The sequence below is a fragment of the Trichoplusia ni genome, chromosome 15, assembly GCF_003590095.1.
Source record: "Trichoplusia ni isolate ovarian cell line Hi5 chromosome 15, tn1, whole genome shotgun sequence".
Classification (NCBI taxonomy): Eukaryota; Metazoa; Arthropoda; class Insecta; order Lepidoptera; family Noctuidae; genus Trichoplusia; species Trichoplusia ni.
The window spans coordinates 9,325,792-9,343,114 of record NC_039492.1 but is presented as its reverse complement, the minus strand read 5'-3'; the positions used below and the strand labels follow the sequence as shown (position 1 = coordinate 9,343,114).

The following is a 17,323-nucleotide window of genomic DNA, read 5'->3' as shown; positions in this document are numbered from 1 at the left end:
TGCCAACTTTTTTTACAAGAAAAAAAGTATATTCAGGTCTATGAAGATTATCAAACAGTATTTTAGAAAAACGAACAGTATTTTATTTATTTATTGCTTTAAATACATATTTTTTTGAGCTTCTCGCACAACGTATTAATTCACAATCTTTTTTAAAAATTTCATATGCCTCATCACAATTTATATCAAAGTTAAAATAAATGAGGAGCTCGTTTTTTATTAATTTGATGGATGCTCTGTTTCTATCATCCCGCCACTTAGCATTCATTACTGAAAAAACTCTTTCAGTAAATGCTGAGGTGGCGGGAACAGAAAGTAGATATGAGACTATTTTTGTAATGTTTTTAAATTCTTCTGCAGTGTTAACTAATAAATGGCTCCATTTTTGGCCAGTACTCATTTCAGTAAAATTTTTGTCTTCTGATATTTTCTCATAAATTACTTTAAAATTTGTTAATTCTGAATATAAATCATCCATACCAATATTGAGTCTATATAAATTTAGATTATCTATAATTTTCTCAAAATGATCAAATGTCACTGCAGACTTCAATGACAAACAGCTAATTAAAGAAAGCCAATTAGTCTGACTGAAATCGAACCATTTCTCTAAATACAAATTAGCCTTTTCAATAAAAAGTATAAAGTTATTAATAGTTCTATTAAAAACTTCTTGGGAAGACTCTCTAATGGTATTTAAAACTTTTTTTGTTTCATGGCCAAAATAATTATCATTTTTTCTTTGAATTAGCTCAGTCTTTAAACCAGTCATAGTGTTATAAACATCTAAAATTGTTACATCATTTCCTTCTAATTTCTTAATTGTTTTATTGAAAACATTTAATATATGACTAGCATACAGAAGGTAACTATAAATAACTTTATTTTTAACATTATCATCTAACATTAATAAATTTTGAATAACCATTGGACAGTCAACATCCAAATCAACAAAGTAATTACAAATTGGTATCCAATTAAGCAAAATTGTATCAATCGCTGGTAAAAGTGACAGCCAACGAGTTCCTATGTGTCGTTTTATTTCATGAAACTCTCCTTCAGCAAGTGCTACAAATCTTTTTAATTCTTCTCTTCTGCATGCTGACACAGAAAAATGGCTATAGATTTTTAATATAATGTTCTCAATGTCATAATTTAAACAATTCATAGCATGTTTCACTGAATTGTGTACAATATGGGCATGACAATTTCCTTTTATTAAATCTGGAATAACCTCTAAAATGTTTGTATATAATGAATGATTATGTCCAAAATTTGCATTAGTATTGTCAGCGCTAAAACCAGATATTTGACTGAAAGGAAGTTCCAAAGACTCTAAGGAGTTTTTAATTGCTGAAAACATACCATTGGCAGATTCATCTGGATTTTCATAAAAATCAATTAATTTTTGTTGTATTCCACTTTTAGGGGTAAAATATTGAACTACCAGAGGAAACAATTTAATATTTTTTTTATTGGAGGCATCAGTTTGCAGACAGTAAAATACATTGTCTTTATTTAACTGATCAATAACAGACTGCAAGGAATGTGGGCCAAGAACTTCGGTCACTAATGCCTCCATTTTTGTCCTAGCCAATCGTAAGTTAGTGGCTGTTTTGGAATCAACATAGATAATCTTATTTAATTTGATACTACAGTCCTGGCTATTGTATGATAAATTATGCTTGACAGTATGGTATGTCATCGCTAACTCAGCCGCTGCTAACTTGGTATCTTCATTAGAAGACAAGCCTGATGTAGAAGCAGAAGTTTTAGGAAAAAACTTTTGTAACAATCCACTAGATTTTCTCATTTTCCATTTTTGCTTGGTGTTTTTTTGCTGGTCAAGTGTTGTTTAACCTAAAAAAACGGAAACGAAATATAGTAAAATAGTTACCTAAAATATCTTATTATTTAAGCAAAAATTGATAAGTGGAAATCAAGCAAGATGCAAACGAAAGTTCCGAACCTGCCCAACACCTGCGTGAGAAATTGTAAATGTTAAAGCACACATTTTGCATTTAGCATTATATTCGCACAGTGGATCACTCGTTAACCAGTCATATTGGCATTCCCATTCGTGCTTATATTTTTGCTTTACCTTCGATAGTTTGGCTTTCTTTCTTGGCGTTGTAGGAGTAGTGTCACTATCACTTTCCATCTTTTGTACACTAAGCTTATCACTACAGGGTTCACTCCACACAAAAAAACGGTTAAATATTGATAACGAACTTAACGTAGTAGTAATTGTAACATACACGAATGACATGACACTGACAGTCTTGAATATTTGTCACTGACAGTGACAGTAGGCACACTGACAGTGACAGATTCGTTCAGAAACTTAGTGTGATTTGATTTGTTTTTAGCTGCAGCAGTGAGCGCGCAGTGAGCGCCCTCTGTCTGACAAAAAAAATTTTTGAGCGTCTGCTTCGATGCTGAAAACAGTATTTTTGTATACTTTTTTTTTGTAAAACAGTAAAAAGTATAATTTAGTGAAAAACAGTATAATACTGTTTAAAACAGTATAGTTGGCAACCCTAGTCACGAAAGACTCACTGACTAAATATTAAAACCTATTGCACGGCAAACCTAAAACATGCAAATAGTTCAACGAATATCTGAGTTAATTAAGGTAATTGGACGCATGTCCGGTATTAACTGTATACAGGTGTTTTGTGCGTTAGAAAGAAGGAAATATTTTAAAATGTATGTGGGTAACGACTGGCTCGTCAAGCAATTACTTCATATTCACTTACGCGGTGTACGCGGGAATTACGTGAGCCAGCATTGTGAGATTATCAGTTGATTACGTTGGTTATAAATGACTAATGCCTAATTGTATGATACGTTTTAACGATAGACGACTGTCTGGTAGGCAAAGCACGACGGAAAGGAACGTATAGTGAAGTATGAAACAAATACCTACACTGATAATTTTAAGAACGATTTTTTGACAGGTCGTGGAATTGAACTAATAGTGATGTGATTTGAAACATGTTGCTTATTCGATAAACGAATTTTAAATAAAACACGACAGAGGGCAGAGAATAGATGATATAATGTCAACTGTTTTTTTTTAAATCTAGATTGTATTCAAGCTTTTCTTTAAGAACAACAACGCTTTTTTAATACAATAGTTTTGTAGTAACGAAGTTATTGCTGTCAATATGTAAGGTCAATAAATAATAAGATTTTCGGGGTTGCATTTAACAATTACTTATACACAAGGCTACGCTTAAATTGTTAACTTTTAAACTAAATAATAACGGTTTGTTTAGGCTTCAAACCCTGTTTCCGTTTTCCTTTGAAACTAATTAATTTTGAACAACATTCGAGTACTTTAATTTAGGCGTAGTAATTTAATTGCATGCGATTTGTACCCGCGACTTCGTCCGCATGGAAATTAATAAATGTTATTTTATATACATATGTAAAAGATGTATTAAAATAAAATTGCTTGAAGTGAAGAAAAGTTGATTCATTTTTTTCTGGATTGGCAACATTGTTTCGATTTTCTATTGTTGAGGGAGCCTTAGATAGAGGATCAAAATTGGTCCAGTAATTTCAGAGATTAGCCAGAACAAACTCACGGACAGAGAGACAAAAAATGAAAAAGAAAAGTTGTTTTGATATATATCGTGTTGTAATATAAAACGGTTATTTCAAAACAACCAACATGCACTTCTATTTTATCTATATGTATGATTCTAATGCTCAATTTGATAGTTTTTGTTTTATGAATAAAGATAGTAAAACGAATGGTCTATTCGACCTTCTGTAACGCAGTTTCTTGCATCATTTAGGTCGTCCGTAGCTGGTAGAGTGTAAGTCAATAGAATATTTGGACAATCTGGTTTTGAAACGATACGATTTAGTTCATAATTGTACCAATTATCCTTGATTATAATCTATTTTAGTTATTCAATGCAACTACTGTTATAATTGTATTGTTCGACAAGAATTTGTAAACTTGCATTCTCCGGAAACGTTGGCAAGAAGATTGGTTTATGAAAAGCGATGACAATTGAATTATTTTTGATGTAGGATTTTTATTAAATTGGAAAGAAAAGAGTGCGTAATTCAATGGTTGCATAAGTGTGGTATGGATTAGTTTTCGGTTTGTTATAAGGGGCATCGTGTTGCCTAGTCAACTGGATTGAGGAGGTCAGATAGGCAATCGCTCGCTGTTGAGCCTTGGAGCTTAGCTGCATCCGGGTAAACTGGAAGAGGTTAGGATGATGTGATTTATAGAAGAGTTGAACCAAAGTATATTCCAAGCTCAAGGTGAAGTGTACGTGGTTTTCAAATAGCTAAATTGTTACAATAATTTATGAACACAGGGAGAGTAGTGAATTAAAGTGTCAAAGCCAAGGCACTTAAATTAAAGACAGTTTTTGTGCATAATGAAATGCTAAAGAGTTGCCGGAAATAAGTAATCTATACATATAATAAAATTGTAAAAAAGTGAAAACTGTACATTGAATATTTTTTAAAAAGAATAATTGGAGGGTGGTCTACGAATGATTCCGAAGCCGAAAATATGATTTTTAGAATTTTTGTCTGTTTGTCTGTTTGTCTGTTTGTCTGTTTGTCTGTATGTATGTCCGGAAAGATCTCGGAAAGTACTGGATAGATTTGATTCATATTTTCAGAGAATATCAACAAGAGCTCCGGTCAACATACGTTTTACTTATTATCTCGCTTTTCGTTACAGGGGGTGAGCAGGAGCCTTTTATATCTATAAACAAATATCAAATTATCTCATAAACTACTGAATATATTTCGTTCAAATTTTGCATGAACCTTATCGTACACATGCTACAACAAATATACAAAAACCATAACGCTACTATGCAGGGGGCATGAGCAGTAAAGTTTTAAATTTTTGGACTCACCCGTAACATCGTGTAATACAATTATGAGGTGTATTTTCACCCCATTGAGTAGTAGGCAGCACGGTCATCAATTTACTCAAAAAACATCACGCTATTTATCTTAAGGCTTTTGGCAGAGCAATAATATATTTTTTCGAAAGTAAATCATTTTCACAAAATCAGTCATTTTATTCTCTTTCAAGTCATGTAATGTAGACCTAGCGCGATAATAATTAAAATAAAAGAAACATAAACTATTACTTTTATTATTATTATTTTGATGCAAATGTTACTTCGTAATCAGTACATTCTTGAAACAAAGGAACTTAAATTATTTTTTATTGTTATTGGTGTACTAAAATTACTCAAGTTCAAATGTGGAATGCCGTAATATGATTTTTTGTTTATTTACGATAGGTGTATATACCTATGTTTTTAGCTCGGTGATGTTGGCGATGCTACTTCAAGATAAAAGAATTCGTAGTGACACTCAACCCAAAGTTGCATGTAGTTCACATTGATCTCATCTATAATTATGCATAACAATAAATTACTGAACGAAACAGTTAATTATATTACCTTGGTTCAGCTGTAACAACTAGCAACAAAAATATAAACTTTCAAACAAAAAAAACCTTTCAAACAATGAAATAATGCTTTCTTAAATTTGCGTTTTACATTACATAGGCCAAAAGTATTTCGGATAGAAAAGCCCAGAAAACTTGCATAAAAACTTCATAATAGGTATGCAATGTGAAAGATCTGTACGACCAAAGCTATCAATGAATAAGAGCGTACGCTGGAAGGTTTTTGACATTACGTATCTATTGATAGTATAATGTCCACTGATAACTGGGATTTTTCAATATTTTAACGATTTGATTGGTCTTTCAAAGATTCCTTTAACAATTTATTGTAATCTCTACTTATTTAAAATTTTCTTCTTTCGTAGGTTGGTAAAAACAGGGGAAGGAACGAGACTGAATGAGTTTCTGAGATCCCAAAGCTAAGCCAACGAGGATTAGAAACATATTTTTGGAAATTTCTCCAATAAGGCTGATAACAGCGTGTAGCTATCAGCACTTACATCCGTCACACAATGTCTGGAAAATTCATTTTGGCTGTCGGTATCGACAGCGTAACCTCATAACCAACCTCATGTAGTCTTTATTTAAGTTCCATTTATGCAGTAGGGATGACGGTATTTTACTTCAATGATCGTCAGGTAGGTTAACGAATAAAATACGTATTTTTTCTTTGTAAATTGGTACATATTTTGTTCATATTTTGCTTTGTCGTAACATCACAAATTAGACACATCCTATACTTTAGATTTTTGTCATTGTCAATTTAAAAAAAGGGGTGTCTGATATATTTTTTTTCACGCTATTTATTTATCAGCAGTTTAAAGGCAAATCATGATCAAAACACCAGGGGGCCAAGATAACACGTTTACCAACTTTTTTATTTTGGAAATATTCCAAATGTTTGTGAGGAAGATCAGTTTTAATATTAAGAGGACAATCAAACATAACGTGTTTCAGGAAACCGTTTATCTGGGCGCAATTTTGCAAAATCTTATATCTTATGACACTATGTAACATCCACAGTTACCGAGCCCGACTCTCACTTCATCAGCTCCGTCCACAAAAAATAATTTGACATCTTATTTATATCGTCAGAAAACATAGTGTGTGAAAATAACAACTGTCTTGCTATCACTGTTCCTAAGAAACAGCCAGGTGACAGACAGACGAACGGACACTGGGGCCTCAGTAATATGGTTCTGGTTTACCTCGTTACAGTACAATAATAATTTTATGATACCTCATAATCACTATCATAATCCGTCTAACAATTTCAGGTGTAGGCCGGCCCAAGAACAGACGTGCTCGAAAATCATAACCCACCCAATTAGAAAATGGAAACCCTCGAAAGTAAAACATTTTTAGCAGAAGTGCTAAGACTGAGTTATACCTTCTGTTATTTTTTCATACTTGCACCCCCCCCCCCATTTTTAAACGGCTCGATTTGTCAAACATGTCTTAACGAACACTCGCACATAATTCACGTTTAAATTAAAATTGTACAATTCGTTCGGAAGCTATGATGTCACAGACAGACAGGCAGGCAGGCAGATATGTCAAAGTTATAAGCCCCTCTTTTTGGGATTAAATAAGAAAAAGTCATTAAAACAGCTGTGAAATATTTGACACCAGGATAGTATCGTAAACTATGAAATGTGTTTGATTTAAACATTTGATAGTCTTTGGGCCGCTCAAGATTCATTATAATTTAGAAAAAAAAGCAAGCTTAAAATGTAAAAAAAAGTGTTTCATTTTCAATATTGCATTACATTTTTGCGATGATCGTTATTATTAAACTTCATAGTTTTTCACATCTTGAAAATCACGCAGACGAAGTCGCGGGCAACAGCTAGTTGTTAATAAGTTTAACGATATCCTAATTAAGTTAATCCAAGTGAGAAACTATTCACGACTAAGTGCTAACATAATAAAAATATTAGCTTCTTTTATAGCACTGCTATTAACAAGCATGGGTAATTATTCAATTCGTTTGATGCAATTTTCGTAAAACCTCTATATTTTCAGCGTACGTCTAACGTCATGGTCGATCGAGTCGAGCTGCTACGGTTACCAGGGGCAGCCTAACAATACTGAAATACATTTCTAAATATATATCCCCATATTGTAGATAAATTACACCTAGAGACACACAAAGATTAAATGCATAATTGTGACCATATTCGCAAATTACATGAATTTAATTTGACAAATGAAGGTGCTCCTCACACTAACATTTGTCCTTTTTGGGAATCTACTCCACGACCTCCAGTATAGTAGTCAAAGCCTCTAACCTCTAAATCAACAGATCTATCTATTATGCCGAGCATTATGAGAATAACGGCTAATATGATAACGATTGATAACTTAAGGGAAACTTTGATTAGTATGCCTATGCATGATTTCATGATTTCCATGGTTTGTCATGTGTATCATACGCAAGTGAGCAGGACGTCCGTGGGGAGTGTCGGAGAAATCGCCGGCCAAATGAAACATGGGTGCTCATACGCCGTGAAATTGTGCAAGAAAGTGACGAGCTATCGTAATGATGTCTCTCTTGGACACTGATATAGATAATGCGTAGATGCACCTTTCTCCAATAGTAAAATGTAAAATGGCATTGTTTCGTAATAGCAGTGTTGCCAGTGTTGGTAGTAGAGTATCATTAGAAGGTGTTCAATTTGATGACGTTAAACTGGAGTTGACAATTACATGGCAACTATTCCGCCTTTTACGCATTATGCTAAAAACATAATTAAATTCATTGTTTTGACAGTGAGTGTTCTACTCCAAATACGAATATTGCCATTTTAATCCAATTTTAATGAATTCATCGGCCATTGTGAATGGCGGAATTTTGGCCTAGGTACAGGGGTTAGTATAAGTAGCTATTACTATTGGTGTTTTATTATCTTAAGGTATAGGTAGGCTAGGTATATCATTATTTTATGGATTAAAAAGACCTATTCTAAACTATTTGTTTCAATTTCCTTCGGCTGTTAGTCTTATGCCGCATGTGCCGTTTTATAAAGTGTCAAATCCAAAAGATTGTTTATATTTCTGAATTTCAATTCTATGAACATTATTGAGGCATTGCAATGATGTGCTTAAACTTTTTTATTTACAAAGGAATTCCGCAAAAGCCGTAATAGGTTCACGGTAAATAACCCAAATTGGTGTGAGTAACCATCGAAAATGATAAATTACTTCTGTATGTCGAAATTAGTTATATCATAGGCAAGGCGGCAATGCTCATTTATTGCAACTTTTTTTAAAAACAGTGTTTAAAACATTGCATGTTTGTGACGAATTAATGAAATCATCACGCCTGATTTACCTAATTGGGCATACGCTATAAGTAAATTGTGAATATTATAATCAAACAGATATCCATACTTTTAAAGTATTGGATAACAACTGTAAATAATTGATTCGTTACATCCATGTAACATGACTATTTATTTATATTTTTTATTTAATTTGCGTAAGAACATTGCATTTCAGAACTGTAGGAGTAATGTCTACTATTTAGAAACATACATACTCAATAAATGCATTTTGAAATTTTCTATTATTTCTATAGATAATAGACTTGTACGAATATAGGATTATTATCTTAGTTTTAGTGCCCTCCTTGAACTACGAGGTCACCATTTGAAATTCATATAAAGTGCCCTCCATCTTCACAGAGACCATAATCACTTAAGATTTCGTAACTTTACAGGTAATTTGTGGGAAATAAGACTATTACACAATGGCCCTCGACCGAAATGTTGTAGCTTTTTTTATCATAGAGTAGGACTTTTTCTTTCGTAATTTGCATTATATGGCGCCAATTTGTTATGTCAAGTGACTTTTTTATTTGCAGTCTGATGTATGCAAAGGAGTTCTCATTCTGCCAACATGTATTTAAATTATTTAAAAAAGTTTTAAATATTAGAATGACAGGTATTGCTTTATACAGCGAAATGACAAAATCACGATTGTCCTCGAGTCAATTGACAACAAGACAAGTCCACCTACGTGCTCTCGACACAAAACGCCAAAAAAGTAAATTGTTGCAGCCATTCGCCACGGCTGGTGGCAATGAGTTTTCCAATTATACATCAGTAAATTTATAATATAAACATAGCAGAATAATGGTCACGAAATTTTATACACTTCACACATATCATTATTTTAAAAGAAATATATTGCAATGCTAGGAGAACGAATGAATAAGTTTTCATACGATTTCATGGTAAAACAAAACAATGAAGGTTCTGCTGCACAACGATTTGCAAAGCGTTACCAATTTTTTTCTGAAATAACTTTATAACAACGCGATGGAATACAATCTAAAAATTCCAATATCATGAGGAAACCAATAAAAAAACTATAAGACCTACATTTCTAGGAATCTGAATAAAATACGCCTTTGAAAAAAACGACAAAGCATTTACAAACACACTATTTCAATACTTTTTGTATGTGCTTACTAGTATCCTTTTAAAATTAATTAAATGTTTGACCCGGTTACCATTTAATAGCTTTTAACAAAGAGAAAAGAAGAGGCAGATCGAATCAAAATATAAACGTTTTCGGTGTCTCGTAACATTAATTGTGATGGCATAACGTCTCAAAACTACACAGTTTTAACGAAAGAGGTGTAATAACAGTTAGGTATGGCACCGTTTTGGTTTATAAAATTTCAAATAAAGAATAAGTTTTAAGTAGGCTGGTACGTAAGTGACTTTCGCTTCTCATTATTATCTATGCAAAATAATCTAGGAATTAATCTAATATTTTTGTGTAATCTGGCTCTAGACAAGGGATTAGGTATAGCTGAATAATTTAATTAAGTAATTGCAGTTAACTAATCATTCATTAGAGTTACGATTTATTTAATAATAGTTTCCGAATCACTTAGGTACCATTGAAAACCCAATTGAAAAACACTTACAATTTGTAATTACAATAAAATAGCAATATTTTATTCATATCTAAATCCCATTATCATTATTTTCTCTATTCGTAAAACTATTCTTGTTATCATCACGTTCCCTAACTAGGTCTAATTAGTCCATTTCAAACACAGGATGTTTCAAATGTTTTCGTTGCAAAACCGGTAAAATTGTTCGCCAATATTGAAACAAGTATTTGGAAGGCTTCACATTCCTGCCATAATATATGTTTTCCATACAATATGTGGGCAGTGGACATCGGTAAAAGTATAAAAATATTTTATAGAACAAAGAGTTTGATTAGATGCTTGTTGCAGGCACGTAAATAAAAAAAAAACTTTTAATAGCTGAATCCACCAAAAAAAATGGTCGACGAGCATTTTTATAAGATGTATTTTTACAAATTCCAGTACGTAAATCTGCGTTTGTCCATCAAATTTCTGGCTGACCGTGCCGTGCTAACAATACAAGGCAGAAAAATACCCATGCGTACGCATTGTTGTCCTCTATGCTGTTCACAATAAAACAACAGCCGAACGTCAGATTACGTCATTACCGCGCCATAACGGATTTTGTTTTTGTAACTAGAAATGTTGCAAGGCATATAAATCAAATCTGTCTTTGTTATGCCCCAAATATGGATGTTTGATTGTCAAATAGAATCTGGCAACGAGAAATCGCGAGCCATTTGAAGGCGTTTTAACTTTTCGTTACTGCATAAATTCTTTAATTTTTTTCAGCTGATTTATGGCGAGTGAAAATAATAATAATTTGCAAATATTTACAGGTTATAGTTCAATAAGTTTTAATAACCCCAACGTAATCAAAATGTAACAATTCCAACCTGTAGGGTCGCTTTCTGTAATGCATGTAAACACCGTTCCGCTCCAGCTTTGCAAACAAATAATTGCCGTGGTTAAAAATTTACTCCGAATCCGGTCACATGGAACACGACACTTGTATTTTCTGTCACATCACTATTTTATAAACACTGCACAGACAAAAAACAAACATCACGATGGAAAATAAAAAAAAGATTTTAATAATTCGAAATTCGAAATGGTATACGGCAAGCGTGAAGGCGCGAAGGCGTCGCGTTCGGTGTATCGGCGCGAGCAGCCGCGATGTACTGAGTAACTGACGCTGACGCATCAACAAACGCAGCGGTGGACCGGTCAGCGGGCACAACGCGAGCCGCGAGCCACGAGCCGCAAGGTACGAATTATCTACAATAGAACAGACAATGGATGGCGAAACGCTAGCCGTTATTAAATTATTAAGTGGCTCGCGGTGTGGAAGGACGGCCGGCCTGCAAATAATTAGTCGATTAGCGTTGATATCGCCTGAAGGGACGAGTATTCTAATATTAGTTGCGTTTGCTTAAAATAAAGAAAAATACCATCGAAGTACCTGTATTAGTCAAAGTACGAAAGGCCGAAGGGTACGTTTAGGACAATTATAGAAGTCTAAAACTTATACCATAAGAATAAATATTTAAGTAAGTATAAATGAAATAACGCTTGTGGCAAGTACTGCAATAAAATGCTTCGAATGTAGACAACACGGCCACTTGTATGTTCCAATGTTTACAAGTAAAACAAATGTCGCAGCTGAGCAAAGAGTTCAACAATAAAAAGGATAATACCACGATATCTACAAACTCAGAAGTGAATTACAGAAACTGCATGTGCTGCTGTAATTTCATAAACGACGGTAAATTCTCGATGTATAGAAGCGAACAGTTACAATGAATGCATTGCAAAAAGAGCAGAAGTATATATTGCATCCTCTATAAATTGTATTAACGCAATTTTAATAACTAGCAGTAACAATCTTGCATCTGAGAATTGCAATAGTGGATAGAAATCCAAGATGGTATCTCTCCCGAGGGTTTGGTTTTCATGATTGTGCTTTGTTTTTGATACATAGACGCTTATTAATGCTTATCTACTATTTGATTAAAGTGAGAAAGATCGTAATTTTTTTCAATCACTGAGTTATATGAAGAAAAATCTTCTTTTAAATGCATTACCGTGGTATTGTATGTGTACACGGCTACCGTAAATTGCAAGAATGCAGTCTAAAACACCGGTGCAAAATAATAACCGCATCAAATGGGGATCTTATATATTTCTTTAAATGTCATGCCTCCTACGGTCTATAATCTGTGTTAACCGTTAAAGAAATGTGTTGATGACATTTCTTGTCAAGAGCAAAAAGTAATTTGGTCAAGTAAAAACAACTGTTCTCAAAGCAAGAACCGGGGTCTTCTGTCGCACGTCTCAGCGTAACCATTACTTGATTTCTTTCATTATATAGCTCTTTGTGTTTTGTGACAAATGATGGGTTTATTGCTTCACGGTTGTGACCATTCTTCCAAATGACCACTGGATTGCGAACTTTGGTTTCAAAGCCTATTGCTATTATCCTCCTTATATTTTCATCGGAATGTTAATTACCAGGAGGTCTACCTAGCTGGTCATGAAAGATATCCCACGACATGTTAAACGTTACGACTGTCTGGTTTCAAGGTATTTGGATAAAAACTGAAGTAGTGTGATGCGTGACTGGGCGAGGCAGGTTAGGAAGTGAAATAGGATTATGTAGGTAAATCATTTTCCCACAATTGTTTCTCTGCAATTGACTCTTGAACCCGTTTCATGCATGATTATATTACCTAATATTTTAATACAGGTTCCATCCAACAACTCAATCAGTTCAGAATGAACCCAACTCTTGTATTAAAGTAAATAAGATTTTCGAAGCTAGTTTCACAGTGCGCGGTCTCCCATTGCGTTTCCAGTGTGTATCATTCAAGCAGTGATGATTGCTTTTCTCATTATCTCCGTAGTAATAACATCTGAAACTATTGTAACAGTAACAGCTGTTGAGGCTGAAGACAAATGTATTGCCGTGCCGCTTGGAGTTGTAACAGTCGATGAAATTTTTAGCTTCGTCGTGGATGTTAAATGTTGAATATTATTTCAAGCGGTAAAGTTTTAGACTTGTTAGTAATTGTTGAGTTTTTGGAATTATTTATTACTGCAATTTATGTTCCAGTTGAATTATCAGCACTACTTATTCGAGCTTCGAAACATGCATAATATCAATTATCTAACTCGAAAAAAAAGAAGACATAGTTTTAGATTCGATTGTTTTTTTTTACTCAAAAAACGGACGAATACGCTGAAAGTAGGACAAATGAGATTATATACCAAGAAGAAAAGAAAAGCAGATTTTTGCCAATCCTGTTTATAATAAACACAACGAAATTACATAGTACGTACAACTATTTGTAGCATGTAATTATAATCGATGTTCATTATATTATGTGTGTGTTATGAGTAAATACGATCGCACTGGCACGCGTGCGGCCGTTGGGCAACCAGAACCACGAACCGGAACCGAACAGTTCACTTTCTTGGTGAGAATCCGCCGGCGAATCTGACGCGGCTCTCGTGCTATCCAAATGAAATTCACGTTTCTAATTAACGAACTAATAAAGACATTATCTTTAACGAGCTATTCTGGACTAGAGTGAATTATAGTCAGATGAAAACGTCACTCGCTTGTCAGTTTATCGACGTGTCCCATTTTATCTGTCACTTTTTAGTATGTTTCATCAAACAGTTTTTCATTTGTCTTGACTCTTGAGCGGTTCTTGGACTTCCAATTACTTCAACTAATTTGTTCCTGGATTTCATAGACTCATTTGCATATATACGTACTTAGCTAATTGGTTAATTAGCCAAAATATGCAAGTGACCCAAGTTCGGATACTTCAATAAAGTCTAGTATTGCAATGTTTAGCATTGGGTTTCTAACCACAGTTATTGCAAACATTACAGTGTCGTAACCACACTCAAATTATTCTTTAGAAATGTTAAATTTGCAGGAAACGGTAGGAAGTTACGCAAAACTGTCACTAGTCTTATTTTACAAACGGTTTAACTTGATTCAAGTCTTCATCAAGATATTCATCATTGAATTGTTGATGGTTACGTGATAATTGTAGCATTTGGTCAAATGATAAATGTTAACAGAAAGACTGATGTTTCTCCACGGAAATACATTATATATCTGAAATTATATAGTGATTTGGTTCGTGCACGCTAGCCCGGCGTTGCCAACGTAACGCACTGCATACTGTGAAGGTTTTGTCGCTCATTTTATGAACATTATAAAAAGTAAGAGGTTCCTTCCGCATTTTACTTGAGAATACATTTGAAAATTACACTTCATTCGTATAATTCTGTTTTTCATTTATTAGACTAAAACTATTGGGTGCACGAATTTAAGATGTAGATTTATGACTTCTGATTGATTTTGTAATAGATATAATTGTTTTTTATTATAATATCCGGTTTTAATTTCGATATCAGGAAACTGATCAAGGTTTGTTTACAAATTTTAAGATACACTTTTATTCGATTCCTTTGATCAAGCGAGCGAGTAAAAAGTTTTAATCGAATAAGTATTTCGTCCATATCATCTCCTTAGACAGATCTTATATAACTTCCTGATAAGTAGGAAAGTTTCATTTTATTCCTACATTTCTTTTCCTGTTATACGCTTGGCACAAATTTAAGTTTTCTCGGAACAACTCCCTTCCTTCCACTACTTCGTTGAGTGTGAGAAGAAACATATTTAGGCAGTCGTACTAAGATCTACAAGTCGTAACTTTGTTCTCGTAAAAAGAAACGTAAATAAAAACTCATATGACGATGCGAGATTTTTTGTGCCAGGGGCATACATTGCCGGCTAGGATATACCACTTTTGAGACCAGACCTGCGCAGCTCGGCAATGTATTGCACCTTGTACGATTTTTTTCGCATCAGTAAATGAGCCTTTACCGTGTGCTCGTGTTCTGAGATTCTATTTTGTTTTATAAAATAGTAAAACATAGCCGCAGTTCTCATAGCCATCCTATGAGAATTCGAACGTAGGTCGATAATCTCTAATTGTTTAAGCACCGAGCACATTTAAATCTGACGTGATGAGATGACTCATTGACGAACTGAAAATAGTGGCGACGGCATTGTTTCCAGCTGACAATAGTACGTACCGGGGCCACTACATAATGCACCTCCTTCAAATATTATTAGACCTTATTATCATGTGCTAGTGTATATTTTCGTCTGGCAGGTATGTCGATAGGTTTTAAACCTTGTCGTTGGCTCCAGGACGTGTCGCAGAGATTTTCGATTGATGTCTGTTTTGTTGAATCTATTCGTGGCCAGTCTTTATTCCGGCCAGTGTTTCGAGACGACACTTTTTAAACAATAGAACGCCGGATATTTAAAACAATTATGTTAAGAGCTGATGACAAAATTGATATGTCAAATTATTTGAATTTGGAATGAAAAATAAGTCACAAATAAAATAGCAGAAATCCAAAAGAAAAAAAAAACACAACACAAAAATAAATAGGAGAGAGCGCATAATAAATCGTTTAATATAAATGCCGCATTTAAATTTAACCAAAGGCCTAGTTGAAATTTAAACACATTTTTATTCAAAAAAATAAATGATTGTAGTAAGCATTTAAGTCTTTTACTTTTTGCTTTATTATGCGTTCTTTACTGGCTAAAAAGAATAAAAAAATAATTAATTAACAAATGCTACAAAACACTGCTTTTAAAATTGCGAAAAAGAGAGACTAAAATTGGTCCAATGATCACGAGGTTTAATTCACAATAGGCAGCTAGTTTTAGCGCAGGCTGGACTGCTTCATTGGACTTATGGACAAGTCTTTGCCAGTAACATAGAAAAAAATGAGTCGTTTGTAATTTAGTAGGTAGTATGGTTTAGTAGTAGGGTATACAAAAAGTTTATCGAAATAGCTGATATATGAATTAAAATGTTTTATTTCATTAGTTGAATATTTTTATTACGACTATGCAGTGTTTTGCCACATTATGTACAGTCAACCACATGGCACTATTACTGCATTTTATCTTAGAGACACGCAAGTTACTTAAACGTATGCATGGATTTTATGCCTGTATTCTGTTTGTTACTATCACGTAATTAGCAACATGTGTTCGAATGTACATATAATATATAATATAGGATGAAAAAACTAAAAGAAATCTTACTGTCTCATGGAGCCCCATCGCCGATGCGGCAAGTTCTCCTGATGGCTACGAAAGAATACAACTCAAATATAGAAAAAGCAAACATAATAGGTAGCAAATAAAGTACAAAATCACACAAAACACAATAAGTAAACAAAAATATAGACAAATAGCACCAAATGAAAGTAAAAGCGTGGACAATAATAGTCTATAGGTGCAAAAGTCAAACAAATAAAAATATTAAAAATCTATTTTACGTGTAAATTAAAGGCGGAATACCGCCATCTTTGTTGCCGCTATTGCAGTGAGAAGGCGCTTTACACACTATAGAGCGCTGTCTCTTTTCAACCGACTCCAAAAAGAGGATGGTCCTCACTTCGTTTATTTCTGTTTGATACCTCAGAACTTTAGATTCGATAAACCGATCGTGTTCATTATATTCTTACTTAACGTGAAATACTTAGTTGTGTTTTGGTCTCATAATAAATGGATTATTTATTATGAGACCTTTAGATTTTCTCTCAAAAGTTTTTATTTGAAGTCGGTTCTATGTTTTTGTGGTTAAAACAATATTATCTACAACTACACATAAACAGTACTGCTTTAAAACGTTTTGGGAAAACCCTAGATTTTAGACATTCGGCGTATAAAGTCTGTTCACCTTCACCTAAATCCAAGGCTATGTTTACATTACGGGTGATTATAACACAAATTATTTGGAACTGTATTTTTTTGAATGTTTCTTAATATCTGCATCACGCATCGTCTGTCTCCAGAATTTACAAAAATCCTATTTAAAAAGTCCTTTTAAACTTAACTGCTTAGTTAATGTTTACAAATA

The 17,323-nt window shown here is 33.6% G+C and overlaps 1 protein-coding gene across 9 annotated transcripts in view; it reads right to left on the bottom strand.

The window, feature by feature from the left end:
- The window catches only part of LOC113501046 (rab11 family-interacting protein 4), a 94,690-nt gene that overhangs the window by 38,340 nt on the left and 39,027 nt on the right, over positions 1-17,323 (bottom strand). For 8 of the 9 annotated variants that reach the window (XM_026882031.1, XM_026882030.1, XM_026882029.1 and 5 more), the window contains one exon: positions 16,504-16,548. The exons of the other annotated variant lie outside the window; for it this stretch is intronic. In XM_026882031.1, coding sequence (XP_026737832.1) covers positions 16,504-16,548 — 45 coding nt within the window. The remainder of the gene's footprint in view (positions 1-16,503; positions 16,549-17,323) is intronic. 9 annotated transcript variants of the gene reach the window in all.